This window comes from Lytechinus pictus, chromosome 6 (assembly GCF_037042905.1).
Source record: "Lytechinus pictus isolate F3 Inbred chromosome 6, Lp3.0, whole genome shotgun sequence".
In the NCBI taxonomy this organism is placed as follows: Eukaryota; Metazoa; Echinodermata; class Echinoidea; order Temnopleuroida; family Toxopneustidae; genus Lytechinus; species Lytechinus pictus.
In genome coordinates, this window is record NC_087250.1 from 612099 (window position 1) to 635858 (window position 23760).

The following is a 23760-nucleotide window of genomic DNA, read 5'->3' on the forward strand; positions in this document are numbered from 1 at the left end:
AAGGCCTTTTTTGTGCTTGTCAAATTTTTCCTCTGGAAAATGTGCTCCCCTCCCTTTCGAAAAATCCTGGATCCGCCCCTGAAAATAATACATTTAAATAATGTAAATACAAACTAGATAGAAAAATATAAAACTTTTGAAGATGAGATCATGGATAAAAAAAAAATGTTTTAATTTCCTTGTAATTATTGTTCAGTATAATTTTTGCTGATTAAAGACATGCCAATTTGGCTTAAACAACTTAAATCTAATGATAGGCTCACAAGTTGTAGCCCCTGAATCTCAAAAAGGAAATGAAATAAGAGCGAATGAAGACATCATTGGATTTCACATTTTATTCAACATAATAATGGATTTAGGGGTTTACTGACTGCTGAAAGAAGGCACATATCTCGATGTTCAATGAACCATATCTCATAAAATTTATGCCACTTGTATAAAACAATGCTAGTTTTGCAATTATAAAATCATATAAAATATGATTCAGTAATTTCTACATAATCATTTAAAGTGCCATTAACATTTATTTGTGGGAGAAGCTTTTTTTAACATACATATATTTTTGTTAAATCCTAATTTACGAAAACTGTCATACCATAATTTTGTTGAAAAACAGAGTAATTATGGCAAAAACCTTATCTCTGCAGGAGTCACAATGGATTGTCTTTAACACATTAAATTGTACAACAATGAATGACTTTTGCCGTTTCTGTTGAGAAATCCATCAAAGATTAATCCTATCCAGCCCAAAAGGGGGGGGGGGGTAGGGGCAAAAACAACCCCCGTTGCCATTTTTCATGATAAATATGTAACACACACAAGAAAAAAAAACGTGCCACAATGCTTCATAACTTTTTCATTCAAGTCTTGCGCAACTTGTAAGACCAAGTTCGCAACACAGGGGTACGCAGTTCTAAAGCTACATAACATTTTGTAAGTGCGTGCCAGACTCAAAATTGCTCAATTTCTCCTACAAATCCAATGCAAATTCTTTATGTAGCCAAAATTCATAAATGTATCATTCTTTTTATAATTACTGATTAAAAAGCAATAGATTTCACGTTGTTTATGACTGAAATAGTGTTGCCGATGATTTCCACAGAAAAAAAATGAAAAACCATTCCCCTGGGGCAGTAATCTAAATATAACCCAGGTAGTATATTGTTTTGAGTCCTCATGAAAGAAAAATATAATTTGAAATAAAACTTTGGGGAAAAATGACATGTATTGGAGTACATGGAAGAGTAGTCCTTGCCTTAAATCACTATGTCATCCCATATGCGGCCAATTTGAAGTCTCCATGGGTATAGTGATTACCGATATTTACAACTTTTAAAAATTCATAACTTTCTTGTCGTTTGTCCAATATTGTTCAAACTTTCACCTATCAACTTGTCTGATTTTTCTTTTTCTTACAAAAAAAAGTTTTTATTTGGGTTGGATTCCCCTTTAAGTATACATTTGATATTGATAATAGTTTTAAGATAAGTGTCCAGACCAAAATCTAGCAGTTTTGGGTATATATTTATTAAACGATTTACAGCCAAATAATGATTTTATGCATTGATTAACTTTTAAAGGAAAAGTCCACCCCAACAAAAAGTTGATTTGAATAAGAAGAGAAAAATTCAACAAGCATAACACTGAAAATTTCATCAAAATCGGATATAAAATAAAAAGTTATGACATTTTAAAGTATTGCTTAATTTCACAAAACAGCTATATGCACATCCTGGTCGATAAGCAAATGAAGAGACTGATGGCGTCATCCACTCACTATTTCTTTTGTATTTTATTATATGAAATATGAAATATTCTAATTTTGTTCTCATTGTCAAGTGAAACAACGATTAATTCCTCCCTGAACATAGCTTAATACTATATGGTTCAGTCAAGTTGGTCCTCATTGTCAAATGTGTAAAAAATGATACATTGTATAATTCAAACAATAAAAAACAAATAAAATAGTGAGTGATGGACATCACGACCGACTCATCTGCATATCACTGAGTTGTTGCATATCACTGTTTTGTGAAAAATAAGGGAAACTTTAAAATGCCATAACTTTCTTATTCTACATCCGATTTTGATTAAATTTTCAGCGTCCTGCTAGTTTTTTTCTCTATTTATTCAAATCAACATTTTTTCTGGGGTGGACTTGACCTTTGATTTTGGTACAATTGACAATGAAATTGTGGAGATTATGTCATTGGTGACCGCATGCCAATTTTTATCGTGATCGCGAGATTAACGGCCAAATTTTTTTGAAGATGTCACTTGCTGACTTTTGACTTTCAAGTCTTGCGCTACATCTGAGACCAAAATTGCAACATTTCTTCAGTGCATGCAGACCTAAAATTGCTCAACAACGTCATTTCATGTACAAATCCAATGCAAATTCTTTATGTAGCCAAAATTTATAAATGTATCATTATTTTTACAATCACTGTTTAAAAGCAATAGATTTCATATTCTCTATAACTGAAATAGTGTTGCCGACGATTTCCATCACAAAAAGCAATGAAAACATAAAGTCGAAAAAAACATAGAATTAGAAATACATAAGAAATTGTTAAAACAATAAGACACTTTAACAAATAATTTGATATTGCAACTTTTTTTAGTAAAATTTGATAATAGTCCTAAGAAGAGTGTCCAGACCAAAATCTAGCAGTTTGGGGGATATATTGAAAGATTTACAGCCAAATTATGATATCCTGCAAAAATTACCATAATTAAAAACAAATAGCAAGAATTTTGGTAATATTGACTGTGAGATTACCTAATGGGTGACATGCATGCCAACTTTTGTTGTGATCGCAAGATCTAAGGGGGGCTGTCTTTGCATTATTGCAAAAATTCATAAATGTATCATTTTCAATCTTACTGGTTTAACTGATCAAAATAAAATAGCCTAGGTTTTACATTAAAAAAGGCAAATACATATGAAATTTTAAGAACAATACATAAGAAATATTGTGAAACATATTTTGAGAAAGTACATTTGATCAGAATCCTACAAAGATTCTGTGAATGATAAAATAGTAGTTATTGGAGTAATGTGTTTCCTGATTTTTGCTGTAATTGTGCTTCTTCTTTATAGGCATCAAATCTTTTAATCTTAATAACCCTGGGGTATTTTTATTCTTGTCACTCCTGGGGAGGGGGGGGTGGGCTGGGTTATGGCCCTCCTTAAAATCTCGGCCACAGATCATGTGATAGCAACGAGAATTTGCACGATGGCAGAGACTGTCAGTTGGAATACATTTTGTATTTACTTTGTACAGAAAAAACATGTTTTGAGGCAATTTTTGGTCTGACATGCACTTACATTATGTTCCATAATTCTGTAACTGCTACTCGGATATCGCAAATTCAATTCCAAAGGTCTTGCACGACTTGAAAGTATTTAAATCACAACAAATAAATGCCTAGGGAGAGGGCCATTATGCCCACTCCACCACGTAGAGTAAAAGGGTTAAAAACACATAATACATCCTTCTATGAACAGTATGCATCCAAGCTTTTGTGTTTTGTATTAATAACATGATGTCTTCAAAAATACATTTCCAGCTTTGCTTGCGAATCTGAACTGCTGGATTTGTGACAACCATATCGGGAATCAAAATAAAAACCATTTTAATATCTTGTCTCATGCTAAGAATACAAACTAGCAAATATGAAGGACTCGCATTGGAATGACATTTCATCATTCAAGAAAAAGTCAGTTGATGTTGTTTCAAGTTGAGCTTAAAGTCTTTCTAAGCTTTGATAAAGAGTCAGTACCATATAACATTCCAATATGAGTGACATGAGATCAGAATCTGGTACACTCTCTCTGTAAGTTATTTTTTTATGAGCTATTTACTTTACAAATTTAGTAATTATTGAATTATATCCCAAAATTTTGGGTGTATTCCATGTTGGTTTCATACAGACAAGACAAAAATATTCAGATATTTCATCTCAGTCAGGCTGTAAATTCAGTAAATTTATCCAATAACAAGTGGAGCGCCTCTGGCAGTCTCACCTGCATTACGCGTTTCAGCATAGCAGCAGTGCTGACTTTGAAAACTACTATAAAATAATTAACAAAAAACAACATTCATATAATGATACAATACTAAGTTCATCAACCCGAAATGACATTTGACATTGATCATGTGACCTAGGACTTGTCAGTGATACTTGATTACCCCTGTGTGTTATGACAGCACTTTATTACATTCAACATGGTCCTGGAAAATGTTTAGGAGGGGGTGTTGATTATCCCCCCATCCGGATGTTGTTAGGTGCAGGTACAGCTAGAGTGACATCAACACACAATAAATAGGAACTGGTGGGTGTTTCATAAAACTGTTCAAAAGTTAAGAGCGACTTTAAGAACGACTGGTGATCCTTTCTTGTATTAAATGGTATATTCATTGGCATTTGTTTAACGTGTAATAAAGGAACATCTTTATGAAACGGCCTCCGGGAAGCATATTAACAGCAATCAGAAGCAGGTAGAACAATTTTCAGTCCATTTCTTGGCCTAATTGTAGTGATTTCCTAGCCATTTGAAGGGCTCCCTCTTTTGACTTGTTGCCACCAATAAAGCCTCCTGCATGGACAAAGATGCATCCATAGATACCTGTAATCTCACTCAGTGCTTCATCACGGATACCACGCCACTTTTCAGGAAGAGATAGTCTTGAGGAAAAAAAAAGCATGAGAAAAAACAAATGTGTACAGGACGATGCATAGATCCTCACAGGCTTAACCGTTAACGGTAGCTCACAAAATATGTATTTGATTAATATAGTGTGTTTCTAAAAAAAATGTACCTAAAAGTCAAAGGTTAGCTATATCAAGAATACATTCTTGTAATTTCTATTACACAATACTGAGTAACTCAACATCTTTAAAGCTTAAAGAAAGTACATGTAGTTGCAGCAAACAATTATTTCAACAAAGACTTTTGTCTTTTAAATCACGGTAAAATTGTCACCATATTATTATATACCTAGATCTGATATTAATATAAAGTTATCTTTGGGAAATCATAGAAATTTTAGCTCAGAAACCGATAATTCTGATGATCACTAACACAGATAAAAAGCATCTGTGGGACAGTGTATTGTTTTGAACAAGTGGACCGCCTCTGGCAGTCTCGCCTGCATTACGCCATTCAATATAGCAGCAGTGCTGCCTTTGAAAACAGCTAATGAATAATTATTCACAGAAGAAAACACTAATATGATAATAAAATATTATGTCCATTGACCAAAAAAGACCTTTGACTATGATCATATGACCTAAGACATGCACAAAACAATCATTCATAATTGATTACGGTACCATATGTCGATGTTTCATGAGCTAGATCCATAAACTTTCTAAGTTAAGATGCCAATCACTCCAAACACGGCCAGAGTTCATCGACCTTTAAATGACCTTTGATCTTGGCCATGTTCCGAAACGCACACAGGGTATTGAGGGATACACTGCTGCTCTTAATCTTATGTCCAAGTTTCATGAACTAGATCGATAATTTTTTTTAAAGTTATGACAGTTCAAAAAATACCCCCAACATTACCAAAGTTTATTGACCCTAAATGACCTTTGCCCTTGGGGTCATGTGACCTGAAACTAGCACAGGATGTTCAAGGATACTAGATTACTCTTCTGTCCAAGTTTCATGAACTAGATCCATAAAATTTCAAAGTTATGATGACAATTCCTCAAATACCCCCAGCATGGCCAAAGTTCATTGACCCTAAGTGACCTTTGACCTTGATCATGTGACCTGAAACTCGCACATGATATTCAGGGATACATGGTTGCTCTTATGTCTAAGTTTCATGAACTAGATCCATAAACTTTTAAAAGTTATGACAATTCCTCAAATAACCCCAACATGGCCAAAGTTCATTGACCCTAAATGACCTTTGACCTTGGTCATGTGAACTGAAACTCAGGCAGGATGTTTAGTAATACTTGATTACCCTTATGTACATGTTTCATGAACTAGGTCCATATACTAAGTTATGATGACATTTCAAAAATTAACCTTGGTTAAGATTTCATTGTTGACGACATCGCCGTTGGAAAAGCGGCGCCTATAGTTTAAAATTGCTTGGAAAAATACCTGACATTTGATGGAATTCCATGCTTATTTTCTCATTTACCAGCAAATAGGCATTTTCTTCCGGGTCAATTTTGCACATATTTTTTTATAAATATAAACAATTGGGTGATAATTTTATTGGATTATGTTCGAACTCATTTTGAGGTTGTTGCCACAACTATATCTTTAATACGACACCTTGCTTGCATAAAACTGTCTCAGGTCACAGAGTAAAGGCCCTTCAAGTTTTTTCGGAAATACCCTGAAGAGAGTTGGTACAAAATCTAATTTTGCCATGAGATCTTTGGATCAATTCTGAGGAAGTAAACACAATCTCCTTTCATTTCATGATCTGGCAGATAAAGCGTACTGCTAATAAAAAGATAATCCTTTTTTTAATATTTTCACTTTGAGATCACAAACAAATGTATACATATGGAAAACCATTCCACTGCATACTCACAGAATAGATTTGTAATCTTTTCATTGTGACTTTAAATTTATATAAAGGAAAATTTCATGTCACGAATTCCAAAATCTTTTCATGAAGTGACAAATTGTGCTCACATACATGTAAAACAGACAGCACGTAATAACCGTCAATGCGCATACAACATATAGTTACATCTGGGATGGCTTAAACATGTCTCTTTGTGCAATTAAAAATCACCTTTTGCCAGCACTTTCATTTTCACAAATCAGCATAGCAACACAAGAAATTATTTTTGAGTACTAATAACAGATGTTACACCCTGGGGCTGTTTCATAGAGAGTTACAACTATCATTCTAACATCCAGGCTTACATGGTAGTTGCAAGAGTTACAATAATTGTAGCTCATTATTACATGGGACCTAGAAAACAACAAAACAAATTGAAGTAGACTGAGCCTTACCTGTTTTCAAAGGAATGTTTGTTGATTGGTACACACTGTATTCTCCATGCACCATTGCTATCAGGGTAGAGGACATATTTGATTGGTAGGTCTAATTCTAAGACCTGTTCCAATTCAAATAAATGTTCTTTCCATGGGCAGCCTCCTTGTGGGAAGGTGATGATCTCACCACATGCATCAACCTAAATAAACAAATTATTTCATGTATTATCATACATCTAGATCTGTTAGTTACATAAACTTAACTTTGTGAAATCCTAAATTCTTAGCTTTAATTTACTTATCAGCCAATCAAATTGAATGATTTCAGTAATTTTTAATCATCAATGCAAAATTCTATTATAACAATTTTAATGAAATTGGCTTGTGACTTGAGCCAACAGGCATTGTACTTACATTGAATCTATCTTGAAGTGCTGTCTTGACGACGCTTCTAGCTGGTAGCCATACCTTGGCATAATAATTGACCCTATCAAGAAACTCCTCACCTGTCAATGCTACTGCCTTTAGAAAACCACTCTGAAGAAAACAAAACAAAAGGTGTGGGTCTTTTTTCATTAATAATTTAACAAAGAATTAAAGAAAAATTGATGAATTGAATGAATGGATGGATTCAAACAATCAGGGATGTGAGAGGGAGACAACTATTCAAAGGAATATTTCAAGGAGACCCCCCTGTCTCCCATAATGTTTCTGTTATGCTTTAATCCCATGATTGAGTTTCTAAATTACAACAAAAATTTGGGCTATATACTGAATGGTGAGAATTTCATCACTGCTCCATTTGCTGATGATTTCTGCTAAATTACCTGAAATAAAAAGTGACACCAACGTCTTATGAATCGGATCGCTTCTCACACCCGCTCTTTGGGATTGAAATTAAAGCTATAAATCATTATCGATAGTTGGTGGTTCCCAGTAAGATCTACCATTCTCCTTAGAGGGAGTAAATTTAGCAACCCTAGAACAAGATGATATTAAATTCCTTGGTTCACTGGTTACATACAAAACATCTGAAGATGTATACTTATATCTTAACTCAATGATCAACAAAGCTGTGGACAACATCGACCACACCCTTATCAGAGATGAGTACAAGTTAAGAATATATTTAGAATATTTCCTTCCTTCAATTCGTTATCACCTTACTGTCAATGATGAACTGATTCCCATCTGAAACTTCTTGATGCACTTACCAATCCCTACCTCAAGAAGTAGTCTGGCCTCGCCAAACCTATCACACTCGCTTTGTACATATGCCTGAATGTTTGAATATCATGTCAATATCTGATATTTTTACCAATCCCATGCTCTTAATTATAGTAGAATCAGAAGTAACACAGATTCTAGAGTCAACGTCTCCCTTGACTCTGCACTACTAGGAGGCAAATTGGAGACGCAAAAAGTCAAGCACTGTCAATAGTGACAGAGTATACTCATTATTACACCAACAGGAGGCTGATGACACTTTCCTCAAACTGAAACAAAATATTAAAGATCCCTACATGAAAGAAAGATCACAATATTGGCTTTCCCATGTCCAATCTCTCTCCGTTCAAGGCGAATTCTTCAAGCTTATAGCCCTTCAAGAAAAGTCAGTCGAATAAAAAAGTATCATTTACAATCTCCCACACAAAGTAGCCTGTTTTCTCATGAATTCACTTACACATTAAAACCAAATTCAAAGATCGTCAGATGGGGGAAAGTGACATCAGCGAAGTGTAAGGAATGCAATAACAGGGAAACTGTTCATCATGTGCTTAACGCATGTTCTGTTGCCCTCGATGAGGGCCGCTACACTTGGTGACACGATAATATTTTATTGTATATCTTGGAGACGATACAGAAAGAAATTGATGCATCCGATCAGGAGGTAAAGATTACATCTGACCTCAAGCTAGGAATGTACGCAGACAAATCTGATCCCGATATATGTGCCTTATGGGAAAACGAGACAAAACTAGTAATTCTGGAACTTTTGGTTCCTTTTGAAACCAATACAGAAAAAACACAAGAAAATACGCCCCACTCATATCCAATATTGATTCCAAACATTAGACAGTGAAATACTTTCCAATCGAAGAGTGATCGAGAGGTTACATTTCCCCGGATAACACAAAACAACTGAAAATGCTTCTTAATGAATTTGGCAAACCAACCCCTTACAAAATCTTCAGAGATAACTTATACAAACTTGCAGTGACATCATTTTTTGTAATTTACTATTCCAAAAATAACCCCAAATGGGGAAATCGAATTCCTCTGCGTACAGCCTAGTTGTTACTAATGAATGGTGTGAATTTACCTATCCCACCCCCAAGGGAAAAAAAGGGGAAAATTCATGATTGAGCATGTAATCTATTGCAGTGGGTGTACATAAACAGTATTTCACAGCGGTCAGTGAAAATTATAGGATTTTTTAACAGAAATGAAATATCAATTGGTTGCCAAAACTCTTGGATAATTTACCTGCTGAAATGATTGAAAATCGAGCATACCTCGAAAGAAAGAGAATGACTTGATGTAACTAAGTTTGAAAATGAGATCATCAGAGCTTTGCAATGTCAGCCATTGTTATACTGATAAGATAGATGTATAGGTTCATGGACCTGGGACCGGTCAAGACGAGTTGAGACTGATTCAATCAATCTCAACAATATGGAAATACATCATTGTCATAATTTTCCGCCCCAAATTTTGCAAAAAAACCCTTTCGTACACAAAGAGAAGCATATCAAATTGTCAAGAAAACAATGAATGTATGAGTATACACGATACCTAGAAAATATTTTGAACATGCATTTTAGATGTTGGCGTGGCTGGCTGTCCATAGCTGTGGACTGTGGTTGATCGGATCAATCGCGTAAGATGGGGTCCAGGTTATGCTTGTTACTTTTTCACTGTTTCAATTTGTTCATCATTTGTAAACTGCTTTTCTTCGAAATAAAGATATGATTACAATCAATCATTGTGCTCTGTCCTGCGTTTCGCATTGCAGTCATTGATGTATGCATTGTATACTTCGCGCATGCAGTTTAGATGAACAAGCCATTTGATGTTGACGCCGCGGCCACCGGAAAAGCGGCGCCTATAGTCTCACTCTTCAATGCACACGAGACAATAATATGGAGTTCTCACCTCAAAGTCTTGTTCTGTATCATTCCATGAGGGATTGAGATGTGCCACTCTAGAACTCAGATTGGTGGTTACGGCATACCTATCAAACAAAATAAAAACTCATCAATTCTTAACTGCACTTAATCAAAAATTACAACTGTGATATTGCCAGTCTTAACTTGTATTATTTCTAACTAATGATCTTGTCAGGCACAGCACTACACACAACCATTGTGATTGATAATGAACCCACATGAAACAAACAAGCTAAATGTCTAAATTTCATCAATTTTGTATGTTTCATATTTTCACTGTCTTTATTTGTCATGCAAAGAAAACTAATTCATTTCCAGACAGTAAAATGTGTCACAGTTGGCTATCCATACTACAAAAAATATTTAACAGAAATTCAGAATACTGATCTTAAAGGGTAAGTTCACCCTGACCAAATGTTTATTGTAAAAATAGCCCAAAAAAATATTTAAAAATATTACTGAAGGTTTGAGAAAAATCCATCAAAGAATTAAACAGTTATTAGAATTCTAATTATTTGATTTGTGACGTCGTATGCTAGCAGCATTCCTAGCAAATGGAAAAAATCAATGTCATTTTCTCAGAAAATTGAAAATGGTTTTTACTGTACTCTTTATATATCAATAGACAAATCATTTCACACATATTCATAAAAAAGAAAACAAAAATATTTCATCAAGAAACATTAAAAATATGAAATTCAAGCATTTCATATTACATAACATATGGGGCAGCTGCTCGTTTATGTCACAAATCCAAAACTTAAATTCTAATAAATTTCTTACTCTTAAAAGGATTTTCCTTGAACATTCACTGATATTTCTTATTATTTTTTCTGCTTTTTTTACAACAAACTTTTCTTCAGGGAGAACTTCCCCTTTAATGTCTCAGTAAGAATTACCTTGGCTTCTCATCTGTTTGATTTATACCATTGTCGATGGCATCCACCTCTTGAAGAAAGTTCTCATAGACTTTGTTATAGATAGAGGTCACGTCAGGATCATCAGGTGAAAGGTCAAGGGTCGTTGAGATAACCTGCTTACCAAAGTGATAGTAAACCAAACCAGCACTGCTCAGTTTAATAGTCCATGGTAATACAGGATTCAATGAATTCATGGTGTCTTTGAACGATCTGATTAGGATGAAACAAAAAAGAACTATAATATTAATTCAGACTTTGCTATTAAAAAAAGACATCTATATCATGGACATTTACACCAATTACACCAACTGCATTGAATGGTACTTTTTGATCAGTAATAGCGCCCCATCTCTTTCTGAATTATGTTCTAGATACCAATAAAATGACTTTCTGCATTGGAACATCTAAAAGTGAAAATTAATCTAGAAAGCACTGAATGGATTCCACTGATCCAAAATCTGTGACTTGGATTACACGATAATCACATTTTTGGTAAAGGGTCAATAATCAAAGAGAGGAATGAAAGCTGTCGGTAGAGCGGAGGTTTTGTATTCCAGTAACCTCTGTTCGATTTCCGCGCACGTGCATGAGTGGATATGGATTCATGCAAGAATTTTCCATAGGCACGTTAGGACATTCGCCGCTTTCGCCGCTTTCCGGCCACGGCAGAGGCCATCCTTACGTGCGCAGTAATGTAAACAAAGCGACACAATGGTGCATGCAATGGCAGTATTTGCCGCCCTCAGATGAATTAGCCACTGCGCAATCTGTATAATAAAATTTTGTACATAGCTATTGGCGCGAAAAAGGGTAGTAACAGACGTCAAAAGCGTACTGGCGTAATTTGGAGTGAAAAGCGTAATAATTAGAATTATTTCCTAATGGTTGGCAGCGCAAAATAAAGTAACTTTATTTTGATTGGTTACTTTAAACCTATCGGTGAACTGACGAAGAATTACGCATAACACTTGGTAAATGAATATAAATGTCTTGTGGTCATTATTGATTCATATCTAGCCTTCAGAAGCCATACAAAGTTGAAAAGAAAACCTTGCTTTATGCTTCCCACAAGTCTAAAAGTGTATATGAAACCATGAATATCAAAATGATAATTAAATGAAAAATACTTTAAAATATATCAATATAAAGTGGCTTGTACCAAGCCTGGGGTCGAAACGCAGCATATATTACACCACATGTACAGTATCATAGTAATGTAAATTATATTTGAGTATGACCTCGAATTCCAAGCTAACATGGTAGTGGCCTATGAATCTATTATTCAACTATCATTGTGAATTTTTTATTCTTTTAAATCTGATGATCATAGTAAACTACTAACCTCTAATGATGATCATAGTAAACTACTAACCTCTGATGATGATCATAGTAAACTACTAACCTCTGATGATGATCATAGTAAACTACTAACCTCTGATGATGATCATAGTAAACTACTAACCTCTGATGATGATCATAGTAAACTACTAACCTCTGATGATGATCATAGTAAACTACTAACCTCTGATGATGATCATAGTAAACTACTAACCTCTGATGATGATCATAGTAAACTACTAACCTCTGATGATGATCATAGTAAACTATTAACCTCTGATGATGATCATAGTAAACTACTAACCTCTGATGATGATCATAGTAAACTACTAACCTCTGATGATGATCATAGTAAACTACTAACCTCTGATGATGATCATAGTAAACTACTAACCTCTGATGATGATCATAGTAAACTACTAACCTCTGATGATGATCATAGTAAACTATTAACCTCTGATGATGATCATAGTAAACTACTAACCTCTGATGATGATCATAGTAAACTACTAACCTCTGATGATGATCATAGTAAACTACTAACCTCTGATGATGATCATAGTAAACTACTGACCTCTGATGATGATCATAGTAAACTACTAACCTCTGATGATGATCATAGTAATTTACTAACCTTTGATGATGATCATAGTAATTTACTAACCTCTGATGATGATCATAACGATGTCGAGATGGATCATACACTCCACCAACGTCAACTACGATGTCACAGGTTTCGAGGAGAGCAGGATCTCTGGTACGAATTATTTCTAAAACATAAAACCAACAAAAATCAAGAAATAGATTTTAAAGGAATTATTTGGTTTTCCCAAAAAGCAAAGTTAATACCAGTGTCATTCAGGCAAAAAATTATTACATCTTTAATACTGTCTAAATCTGCAATATTGTATTTACCAGGGCTTCTTAGTTTTCAGGGCTTTCTTGGTCATTTCGGGGGCCTAATCTCCCCAAGACTGCAATTTTTTCTCCAGGTGTCAAGTAATATCACAGTCCATCCTGCTATTTTCAAATACAGTACTTCATTTAATTCTTCTTTCATGACCACCAACGTTTTGCTTCCATAACACACACGTTTCCGAATTATACAAAAACAGTATTAAAGTTTTTGTCATCTTGACAGAATAATAGAACCTATTCTTCATAGCCAGGGCGTCTTGAAATTGTATATGGGGGGGGGCTGTTTTTGCCCTCTATCTTGGCCACTCAACCGGGGGTGCCACTTCCATTGACGAGTGGATACCATGCGCGACCACGGGGTCTCGAAAAGCAAACTAAACAAGTATTTTCCATATTCTAAAAATGCACCGCTTAACAAGTATTGGTGTGTGAAACCCTACCCTTAATAACAAGTATTGAAAAAAAACGATACCCTTGGCAAGTATTCCCTGAATTGAACCCCTAAACGAGTACAGCAATATTTTAATTGTTATATTTCATGGACGTCGGTTTTATTACCTTTACCTGCAACGTACATACATCATTGGGTTTAGTACGGCCCCACCTCCCACTAAACACGTACGTGTTGACTGTTGGGGCAAAAAGTACATCCTTTATTAAAAAGGCTTTATAAAACATTTTAGTCTTTTTCATATACTTGCAAATTTGACCCTAAACATATAGCTTTCCTAGCAAAATAAATACCCTTTTTTTTCATTATTTTAGTATTTTTGACACCCTTATTACATTACGTACGTAACGTGCCCTATCTTGAAAAAGACATCTGTTTTACGTTTTTTTTTGGTCGGGCACAGTATTCACTCGTCAATGTTAGTGCCCCCCCCCCCCCCCCGGGCCATTCATCATGTGATCGCAACAAAAATTGGCACAAGCGTCACCCATAATGTAATCTCCCAAATTCGATAGTAAATTGTACCAATATTCAAATTTATTTTTGAATAATTAATTATGCTAATTTAATAAAATCATAATTTGGCTGTAAATGTTTTAATACAGTCCCAAAACTGCTTACCAAAATTTGTTTAAAAAATAAGATTATAGAAGATTGAAAAGACTTGCAGCTCTGGATCCTCAAATTTGCAATTTTCTGCTTTTATCTTACATTTCCTTCCGATCTTGATACAAGCAAGATGTGATGTGGAAGATGTCCACTAAATCAAGCATTTTGAAGAATGTTTGCTAATTTAAGGATCCTGATAGTACAATATTTTTCAAAATTCCATATTATTCTATACATTCTGTATTTATCTCATTTTGCTCAAATCTCTAGAGACTGACAAACCTGAATCTTTGTATTGATGAAGCTGTTGAAGCATGAAGCAAGCTAAGGACTCATCACAGTGAAAAGTTCCATTGTGTGTGCCTATTCTCACACAGCTACGTTTACTTCCTTTACTATCCGTCATTATGCTTTGACCTGAATTATAAAGAAAACAAATCTCAAAAAGATAACAAGTGGAGCACCTCTCGCTGATTACACGATTCAACATAGCAGCAGAACCTAAAAAAAAAAAAAAAAAAAAGTTCTGTCGCGATGTACCTCTCCTTCTTTCAAAATTCATAACAAAATGGCCGATCTAGACTGGGGTAGGAGAGGTATCGCAACAACACTTTTTGTTTTTTTTTAGGTTCCAGTCTGTGCCTCGATGTCAGGATGCTGTCACACAATAGACCTTCATCCATATAATCATGGTAAGTGCATAATTTCTGTTTTCCCGTTTTTTAAAGTAAGTTATTGAGACCCCAATCTACCCCAGTCCCGTGTCTATGTCTAAATGCACGGTGGACTCCTTATGTCCGTTTCAGCGGCGTCTGTAATTTATTGGAATGTTGTTGGGCACTTCCATATGCCAATGTATGCGCATTGTTTAGTGCACCTTGGTCCCAATGTCATGAAGGTCACAACTTTTGTTTTCAAAAACAAAGGAATAGGAATTGAAGAATTGAAGAGGCGATTTGAACGAACAATAAAAGTACCATAACTCTCTTGGGCAAGAGTTCCATATGCACCCCCCCACTAAAATTGAAAATAAAAACGTTGAGAAGGTTATGAATAATATATCTAGCCATAATATAGAACATATATGATGGGGGAGTGGAAATACATACCAAAATATGGCTTTATTCCGTCAAATTTTGAGCAGGATCTAGTGCGTGTAATTGTCCATAGACATGGATTTATTTAGTCAGTAAAGGGCCTGTGAGTCAAGACTAGTCGAACTATCGGCTGATAATCGTTAAAATACCCCTTCCGGTATCAGCGCTTCTCGCTAGCATAGCGGGAAGAGGTCTTGACTCCCGGGGGGGCCACTTACATTGACGAGTGGATACCATGCGCGACCAAAAAAACATGTAAAAAGGATGTCTTTTTCAAGACAGGGCACGTAACGTGATAAGGGTGTCAAAAACACAAAAATAATGAAAAAAAGGTATCTATTTCGCTAGGTAAGCTACGTGTTTAGGGTCAAATATGCGTGGATGATAAAACAAAATTAAAAGGATGTCCTTTTTGCCCCAACACTACGTGTTTAGAGTCCGATTTGCGCGCGGTGTGGAAGGTGGGCCGTGCTAAACCAAATGGTGTGTAAAGGTTAACCGACGACCGACGGATAACAATCAAATATCGCTGTACTTGTTTAGGGGGTTCATTTCAGGGAATACTTGCCAAGAGTTTCGTTTTGTTTTCAATACTTGTTAAGGGTAGTGTTTCAGACGCCAATACTTGTTAAGGGGTGCATTTTCAAAATATGGAAAATACGGTTAATACGTGTTTAGGTTGCTTTTCGAGACCCCATGGTTGCGCATGGTATCCACTCGTCAATGGAAGTGGCCCCCCCCCCCCCCCCCCCCCGGGTATTGACTGCGGATAAAACGAGGTGAGTTTGAGTCCCAACTAAAAGAAAGTAACAGTAAAGAAATGTAGAAAAATCTGAAGTGAAGGAATCGGAAGTCTCAACAATCTTTTATTTTTGGTGGGGGGTGCATATGGAACTCATTCCCTTTCATGTTACTGGGGCTATTGAAATGAATGAGGTATCAAATGAAAGGTCTTGATGAGCTCTAAATGATGCTATGAACCAAACACCTCATATCTCTCATTTATTTTTTTTTGCAACATACCGTACCGGCCCGGGGGGGGGGGGAGAACTCGTCCAAAAAAGTAGTAGGTATGTGCCGCGGGTGAGACAAAAAACGGGGGACTTGAAGCGGGCTTATTGTAAAAAGGAGGGTCCTCGGAAAGGGCTTCAGAACTACAAATGTTTGTGAAAACGGGGGTCCTTGGAACGGGTCACCTGCGTGTGAGTGCGTAGGCATCCCTTGGCCTAGTCTAGATCTATGCCTATGGAACGTGCATGCAGCTAGCCCGGCGGCACGGGCGCCGGTGCGCTACCACGCGCAGAGGCGATGGTCGGACAGCGCTCTGCGTCCGATTTTCACCAAAATTGCGGCTCATTGTCACTGATTTGTATCAGATCGATGCGACCGGAACGGCGTAACGGAAAATATACGAAGCTTTGAAGCAGATTTCTTTTTTCTCGATAAGAAGAAAATGCTATGCGTTGGAACAGAAATTTGAGTGTAAAAATGGGGGGTCCCCTCCGCGGCACATACCCACTATGCGGCATGCCCACTATGCATTATAATTATATGATGGTGGGCCCCAAGTCTGCACACCTAACAATTTGAGTTAAGATTTAACATGAATTTCTTCTTATTTCACAATATCTTTCAGTTAATAATGTTTCTTATATTATTAAGAGTAAGTGTACCAAATTTCTCATTAAAAAATGAAAGAAAATATAGGATTTTCTTGAAAAAACCTCGGGCAGTCATTTTTAGATTGAAAAATAAAATGGTAGGGCCCACCCACTTGTTCACTGCAACCATCCTGCCTGTGGGGAATCTACAAGTAGGACTATGGACGGTATGCCAATGCTGTACATAGCACACACTTTAAAAAATCATTAAGATATCACTTTTGTGACCAAAATTACTAATTTCCATACAGTTGCAATGTATTTTTCATTTGTAACTTGGGAATAATTTTTGTATTCACCAGAGCGCTCAAAAACTTGAATTTTGGGCATATTTTTGTGTACGCCCTCTATTGGTGGAAAGTAATATGGCAAGAAAATTTTCATTTTTCAATCTCTATTTTTAATTAAGAAAAAACAATTTTAAAGAATCAAATTTACCTAAGAGCCAAGTTATATGATGATCGAATAGCTGTATTGGAAACTGAGAGTATACGAAAATAAAGGCATTTGTCCCATAGAAAGAGAAAATAAGCCAAAATTGCCACCCTTATTTTGCCACACATGGAGATGTAACTGAGAACAAGGTTATATCATAACCTTGTTCATTGAATGAGTGGGCCTACCCCATGTCTGCGCACTCATTCAATTTGCACATGATTCAGGGATTTTGATGAGAAAGGCTGCATTTTGAATTTGAGGCCATCACATGAAATGCCCTAAATTCATTAATTTCCCACCATTTTAAGTCGGATTTTCTATGAATACCTGTCTATGTATTGCATGTGTAAAGTTCGTGCTCGTCGCATATTACCTCAGGCGATGTTCGTGCAGGCTCCACTCCACTTCACTACCGCTACACTACGCTCCACCTACCCGAACATCGGGACAGTGAACTAGATCGGATATTCCGAGTCATAAAAGGTGGGATGGCAATCACGGTTATCGTAAATATTTAAGAAAAAAAATATAACGAGGGATATGAATGACTTAAAGGAGAATGAAACTCTTGGAGCAAGTTAGCTTTTGTGAAAGCAGAAAAATCAAAGAATAAGATCAACAAAAGTTTGAGTAAAATAGGACTAGCAATAGAAGAGTTATGAGCATTTGAATGTCGAGATCACTAATGCTATGGAGATCCTCCCTTTGGCAATGCGACCAAGATCTATGATGTCACAGATGAACAACTCTCCCCTTTTGGACACTAAAAATATACCCCAAAACATCTCTTTTTACTCATTCTAATCATATGACAAACGATTCATCAATGATATAATGTTGTAAAACCTCTGTACTTGTCCTCTCATAAAGAGAACACCTCACCTTGTGATAGACTCTATAAAAGTGAGAATATAATTGAAATAAGTACTAAAGTAATGAAGGAGTTGTACGTGTGTGACACCACAGATCTTGGTCGCATTGCCAATAGGAGGATCTACATGGCATTAGTGATCTCAATATTCAAATGCTCATAACTTTCTTATTATTCATTCAATCTTCCTAAAACTTTCAACAATATGTTTCTTTGATTTTTCTCTTTGATATGGATTCAGCTGGTTTGAAGGGTTTCATTCTCCTTTAATATCTTACTCTACACCCGTATTTCACTCCGTGTCCATCCTCCGGTTATCCTCAAAATTGGTGATTTTGGGCCAGTATCTTTTTCCTCACACGTATTATTCACGGCCGATTTCAAAACATCGCATGCGATTGCGATCGATCAGCGACCGATCGCATGCGATGTTTTGAAATCGGCCGTGAATAATACATGTGCGGAAAAAGATACTGGCCCCAAATCACCAATTCTGATAACCGGAGGATGGACACGGAGTGAAATACGGGTGTAGAGTAAGATATTAAGTCATTCATATCCCTCGTTATATTTTTTTTCTTTAATTTTTACGATAACCAATTAACCATGATTGCCATCCCACCTTTGTGACTCGGTATATCCGAAATGGTTCACGGTTCCGATGTTCGGGTAGGTGGAGCGTAGTGTAGCGGTAGTGAAGTGGAGTGGAGCCTGTACGAACATCGCCTGAGGTAGTCGCGTATCTTCTTTTACTAGAATCGCGATCTACGCGTGTGCGCAGACAAGGGGGACTGCGCAGACTTGGGGGAACGTGCTACCGGTATACTGATAAGAAGAAAATGGAACGGAAATTTGAGTGTAAAATGGGGGTCCCCTTCGCGGCACATACCCACTATGCATTATATACTGAGTGCCCCCCCCCCCCTCCCGGGCGTACCGTTACCTACGGCAAGGCTCCACATTAACTTTTTTTGGTGGTGGCCCGTTCGGGCCACAAAAATCTTTAAATAATTTTTTTTTGGTGCCCCGATATTAAAGTTTGGTGCCCCGAAAAATATAAAGAAAAACATTAAAAATGAATAAATGGGTATAAATGGTTTAACCACTGTAAAAAAAATTGAAAGAAAATAATAAAACGGCAAAAAAAAGTGTGAGAAAATTCCTTCCCTAAATTTGCCAAAATTTTTGAAAAATTCACATTTCATATTAATGAAATGCCTTCCCAAAGTATTTACTTTCTCAAGAGTTGTTTAAGAAGTCATTTATAAACAAGAAAGAAAGTAACTGTCTGTTTATTTTTGGCTAGAAAAGACCGGAAAAGACACAGCTTCAATAGAAACCAAGTAAAAACATACATACAAATGCACATGTGGGACTGTGATGTACTCACCTATAGATGTGTTTTTATGTATATCATTTTCATTTGGAAATCGGTCTTTTTGAGTCAAAAGAGAGGTCATGATTCCTCTTTTTAATGCTTGCAAATAATCAGGATACACCAGATTTTAGCAAAAAGGTCTGTAGAAGGGCATTTCATTGGTGTAAAATGTGACTTTGACTTGGATTTTCATAGTTCTGTGGAAGATTTCTTAGCAGCAACATTTCGTATCGCAGCTCCCTGAGTCTGAGTAGGCTGCTAACGCACAGCTGCTTCAAGCATGCAAAGCTCACGCCAGCCGGCCGGCGCAGCCGGCTGGATAAAAGCTACTTAATGCTATAGCGGTAGGCCAACTTTGTGTGTGTGTTTGTGTGTAGATCAACAAAAAGGGCGCATGACGAACTGGCTTGCAATTTGAATTGTAGAAAGTTGATAAATGCGTGCAAAATGGGGAGAAAAATTGCGCTATTCTGAAAATTATTGGTTGCCCGATTCGGGCCACCAAAACTTAATATTTTTTCATTAATGGTTGCCCGAGGTGAATTTCTGGTGGCCCCGGGACACCGGGCCACCGCTAATGTCGAGCCTTGCCTACGACGTGCGCTAAGCCTAAGGAGTACCCACCTATGGGTACATTACCGCCGCAGTGCACAGGATAACCACTGGCACGGCACTTGCAATAAGTTTTTTATTCTTATGTAAAAATTTGAAATTTATCTACATTTTACATGAAACTAAGCTTTGGATATGAAACTTACCAAACGATATGAAGCCAATTTCAATTCCTCTCTGTCTTTCTGGTACTTTATATCGATGATTTTACTTGATGTCGAAGCAGGCATGCGGCCAATTCGCTGGTTTTCTCTATACGCACAGAGAGGGCGCGCGATATTACTTAATAAACTTGCTTGTTTACGTCGTTTACGTCAGATCAGCTGTACTGCTGGTTGCGTTCTAGGCGCTCCGCATTTTTTTCGCTGTTCAGCGTTATTTTATGATGTAGCGCCATCAGCGATTATACGTGAGATGCCCGTTGATTTTTTTGGTACAATTTCCTATTATGCACCAGCGACTTGAATCTAGACTGTTCTATAAGAAAAATTCGCATTTCGATTGTTGTTTGCGTAATTTCCACCGCAGTATTAAGGATCGGACAGAGTATCTATTCTTGGCTGAGATTTTGAAGGTAAGCGTTTAAAATCCCTTTTTATGAATATTTTGTAGCATAGTTTGAAAATTAATTCAATGAACAGATTTAGATGAATAAATTTAGTATTATTGTGAAGATTTTGGCGTGTGTCATTCTCTCACATTCGTGTGATGAATGAAAACGTCAAAATTCATTATGAAATGACATGCGTTGTGCGAGGTTAGTATAACTAACCTCGCATGCTTGTGACTTGTGTGAGTGAAGGAGTACCCAGCCCCAGGCCAGGCAGCTCCGGCCCGCGGGCCGGAGGCGGAGCTTAAGTTAAGTTCAAGTTCAACTGATGACATGATCATGGACATGGATGGAGACAGACAAACACTTACCGCTAACGTAGTTCCTTGGGAGAAATTTGCTAAGTTGGTGTCGTATCAAAATTCTGGCAGCCAAAATTCTTTGACAATCAACCAAATGGAGCCGAAAAATACCAATAAATGGAAGTCTGCACGACACCATAACGTGCCCGTGTAAAGGTAGACGGGAAGATCGGATCGGACACTAATATACGGTATATATAGCGCGCGCAATAAAACGCTGAATTTCGATTCGTGCATGGCCGGTCTATATGAGCCGCCGATTGTACCAATATTATATAGAACAATTATCTGTTATATAATCATTATTTATTAAATAATAACTATTATTTTATATAATTTACATTTTATTTGTAAATAATTACTATTATATAAAATAACATTTCTAATTATTTATACATATTTCCAAGTAATACTTCTTTATTTGTAAATAATAATAGTTCGACATTCCATTATTTATGATTATTTGTTTTTCATTATTTATAAATAATGGAATGTCGAACTATAATGTTATTTTATATAATAGTAATTATTTACAAATAAAATGTAAATTATATATAAATAATGATAACATAACAAATAATTGTTCTATATAATATTGGTACAATTGGCGTCTCATAGGTCTATGGGGAATTAAAGGGAGCGTTGAGTAAGAAAACTTCAAAACTTGCGCAAGTCGGCAAAGCCCTGTGTACAAGACATATGGGGGGAATGACAGAGAGGGCGCAAGCTGCCCCCCACCAAGGCCCTATATAGGGCCTAGCTTGCCCCCCACCCCCGGCAGATTTCACCGGAAAATATAAAAAAACGGGAAAAAGAGAAAAGGGAGGGAGAAAGAAAGGGAGGGAGAAAGAAAGGGAAAGGGGAAAAGGAAAGGAGAAGGAAAGGGAAAAAGTGAAAAGAAAACGGAAGGAAAGCGGGAAAATTAAGGAACGAATAAAGAACATTTGAGAAAGAACAAGTCATTCCGAAATATCATCATGATTAGGATGAAGGGATATGAATTAAAAGATGACAAATAAATGTCAAACAAAAGTGGAAAATGAAGGTAGAATCCGGGGGGGGGGCACTTCCATTGACGAGTGGATACCATGCTGGGGTCTCGAAAGCACTATTCTGAAAATGTATTGGCGTGTGAAACCCTATACCCTTAAGGACAAGTCCTCCCCAACAAAAAGTTGATTTGAAAAAAAGGATCAATCCAACAAGCAAAACACTGAAAATTTCATCAAAATCGGATGTAAAATAAGAAAGTTATATTTTAAAGTTTCGCTTAATTTCACAATGCACATCCTTGTCGGTATGCAAATTGGCAGACTGATGACATCAACCACTCACTATTTCTTTTGTATTTTATCAAATGAAATATTCTAATTTAATTTCTCCTCCTTGTCAAGTGAAACAAGTTTTATTTCTCCCTGAACATGTGGAATTACCATTATTTTAGCAGTTTATGGTTAAGTTAAGTTGGTCCTTATTGTCAAATCTCTATAAAAATTGAAATATTGTATTATTCAAACCTGAATAAAAAACAAAAGAAATAGTGAGTGATGGACATCATCGACTCTTCTGATTTGCATATCGCTGAGTTATGCACTGAACTGTTTTGTGAAAAATAAGCGAAACTATTTTTTCACCCCCCCCCCCTCATTAGCAAGCTGGATCCGCACTGTGTATACGAACAATGGAAACTTAACTGAGTCCAACTCCAATATGAGAACTTTCAGCCCATGTTCACCATTATCACTATCAAAACCATTATAAGCAACATCATAATCATCATCACTATATCATCACCATCAACACCACCACCATCGTTACCATCACCATGATCATTATCATCACTATCAAAACCATTATAAGCAACATCATAATCATCATCACTATATCATCACCATCAACACCACCACCACCACCATCACCACCATCATCATCACCATCACCACCATCACAATTCATCACAAGAAATAAAAAAATCTTAATAGCCAATATCTTGTTGCTATTTTATTTTCCATTATTCAGTAAAAAAAAAAAGTCTCCTTCATACCACAAACAAAACATTAAACAGGGAGACATCCCTGGATCCTCCCTATAGGTTTAGTGATGAAATCATATCAACATTATTTGCCAAACAAGTGTGGCACAGAAGTTGCATTGGAGATTTAACTCGGATCTAATCACGGGGACCTAATGCTCACTAATGTTGAACAAAATCAAACTCAAAGTAAAAAAATACATAGTTAAAGGGGGATGAAACCTTTGGAATGAGTAGGCTTGTGTGGAAACAGAAAAATAAAAGAATGAGATGAAAGAAAGTTTGAGAAAAATCGGACAAATAATGAGAAAGTTATGAGCATCACTAATGCCATAGATATCCTCTTATTGGCAATGTGACAAAGATTT

The 23760-nt window shown here is 36.3% G+C and overlaps 1 protein-coding gene across 1 annotated transcript; it reads right to left on the reverse strand.

Annotated features, from left to right (window-relative positions):
* Nucleotides 1-320: 320 nt before the first annotated feature.
* LOC129263924 (MYG1 exonuclease-like) lies at nucleotides 321-21624 on the reverse strand. Its single transcript, XM_064100631.1, has 8 exons — nucleotides 21370-21624; nucleotides 14674-14808; nucleotides 13078-13183; nucleotides 11055-11285; nucleotides 10142-10220; nucleotides 7400-7522; nucleotides 7004-7185; nucleotides 321-4692 (listed from the first exon to the last, which is right to left on the reverse strand). Exons 1-8 carry the CDS (start codon nucleotides 21497-21499, stop codon nucleotides 4518-4520), a joined length of 1161 nt encoding a protein of 386 aa, XP_063956701.1. The 5' UTR covers nucleotides 21500-21624; the 3' UTR covers nucleotides 321-4517.
* Nucleotides 21625-23760: the final 2136 nt, after the last annotated feature.

Bases quoted from the DNA above. Each gene is read 5' to 3' on its own strand.
- LOC129263924 (XM_064100631.1), bottom strand. From the start codon at position 21,499: ATGGTGTCGTGCAGACTTCCATTTATTGGTATTTTTCGGCTCCATTTG. The intron at 13,184-14,673 runs GTTTGTCAGTCT...TTTATGTTTTAG, and splicing joins TCATCAATACAAAGATTCAG to AAATAATTCGTACCAGAGAT. The intron at 4,693-7,003 runs GTAAGGCTCAGT...TTTTTCCTCAAG, and splicing joins AAACATTCCTTTGAAAACAG to ACTATCTCTTCCTGAAAAGT.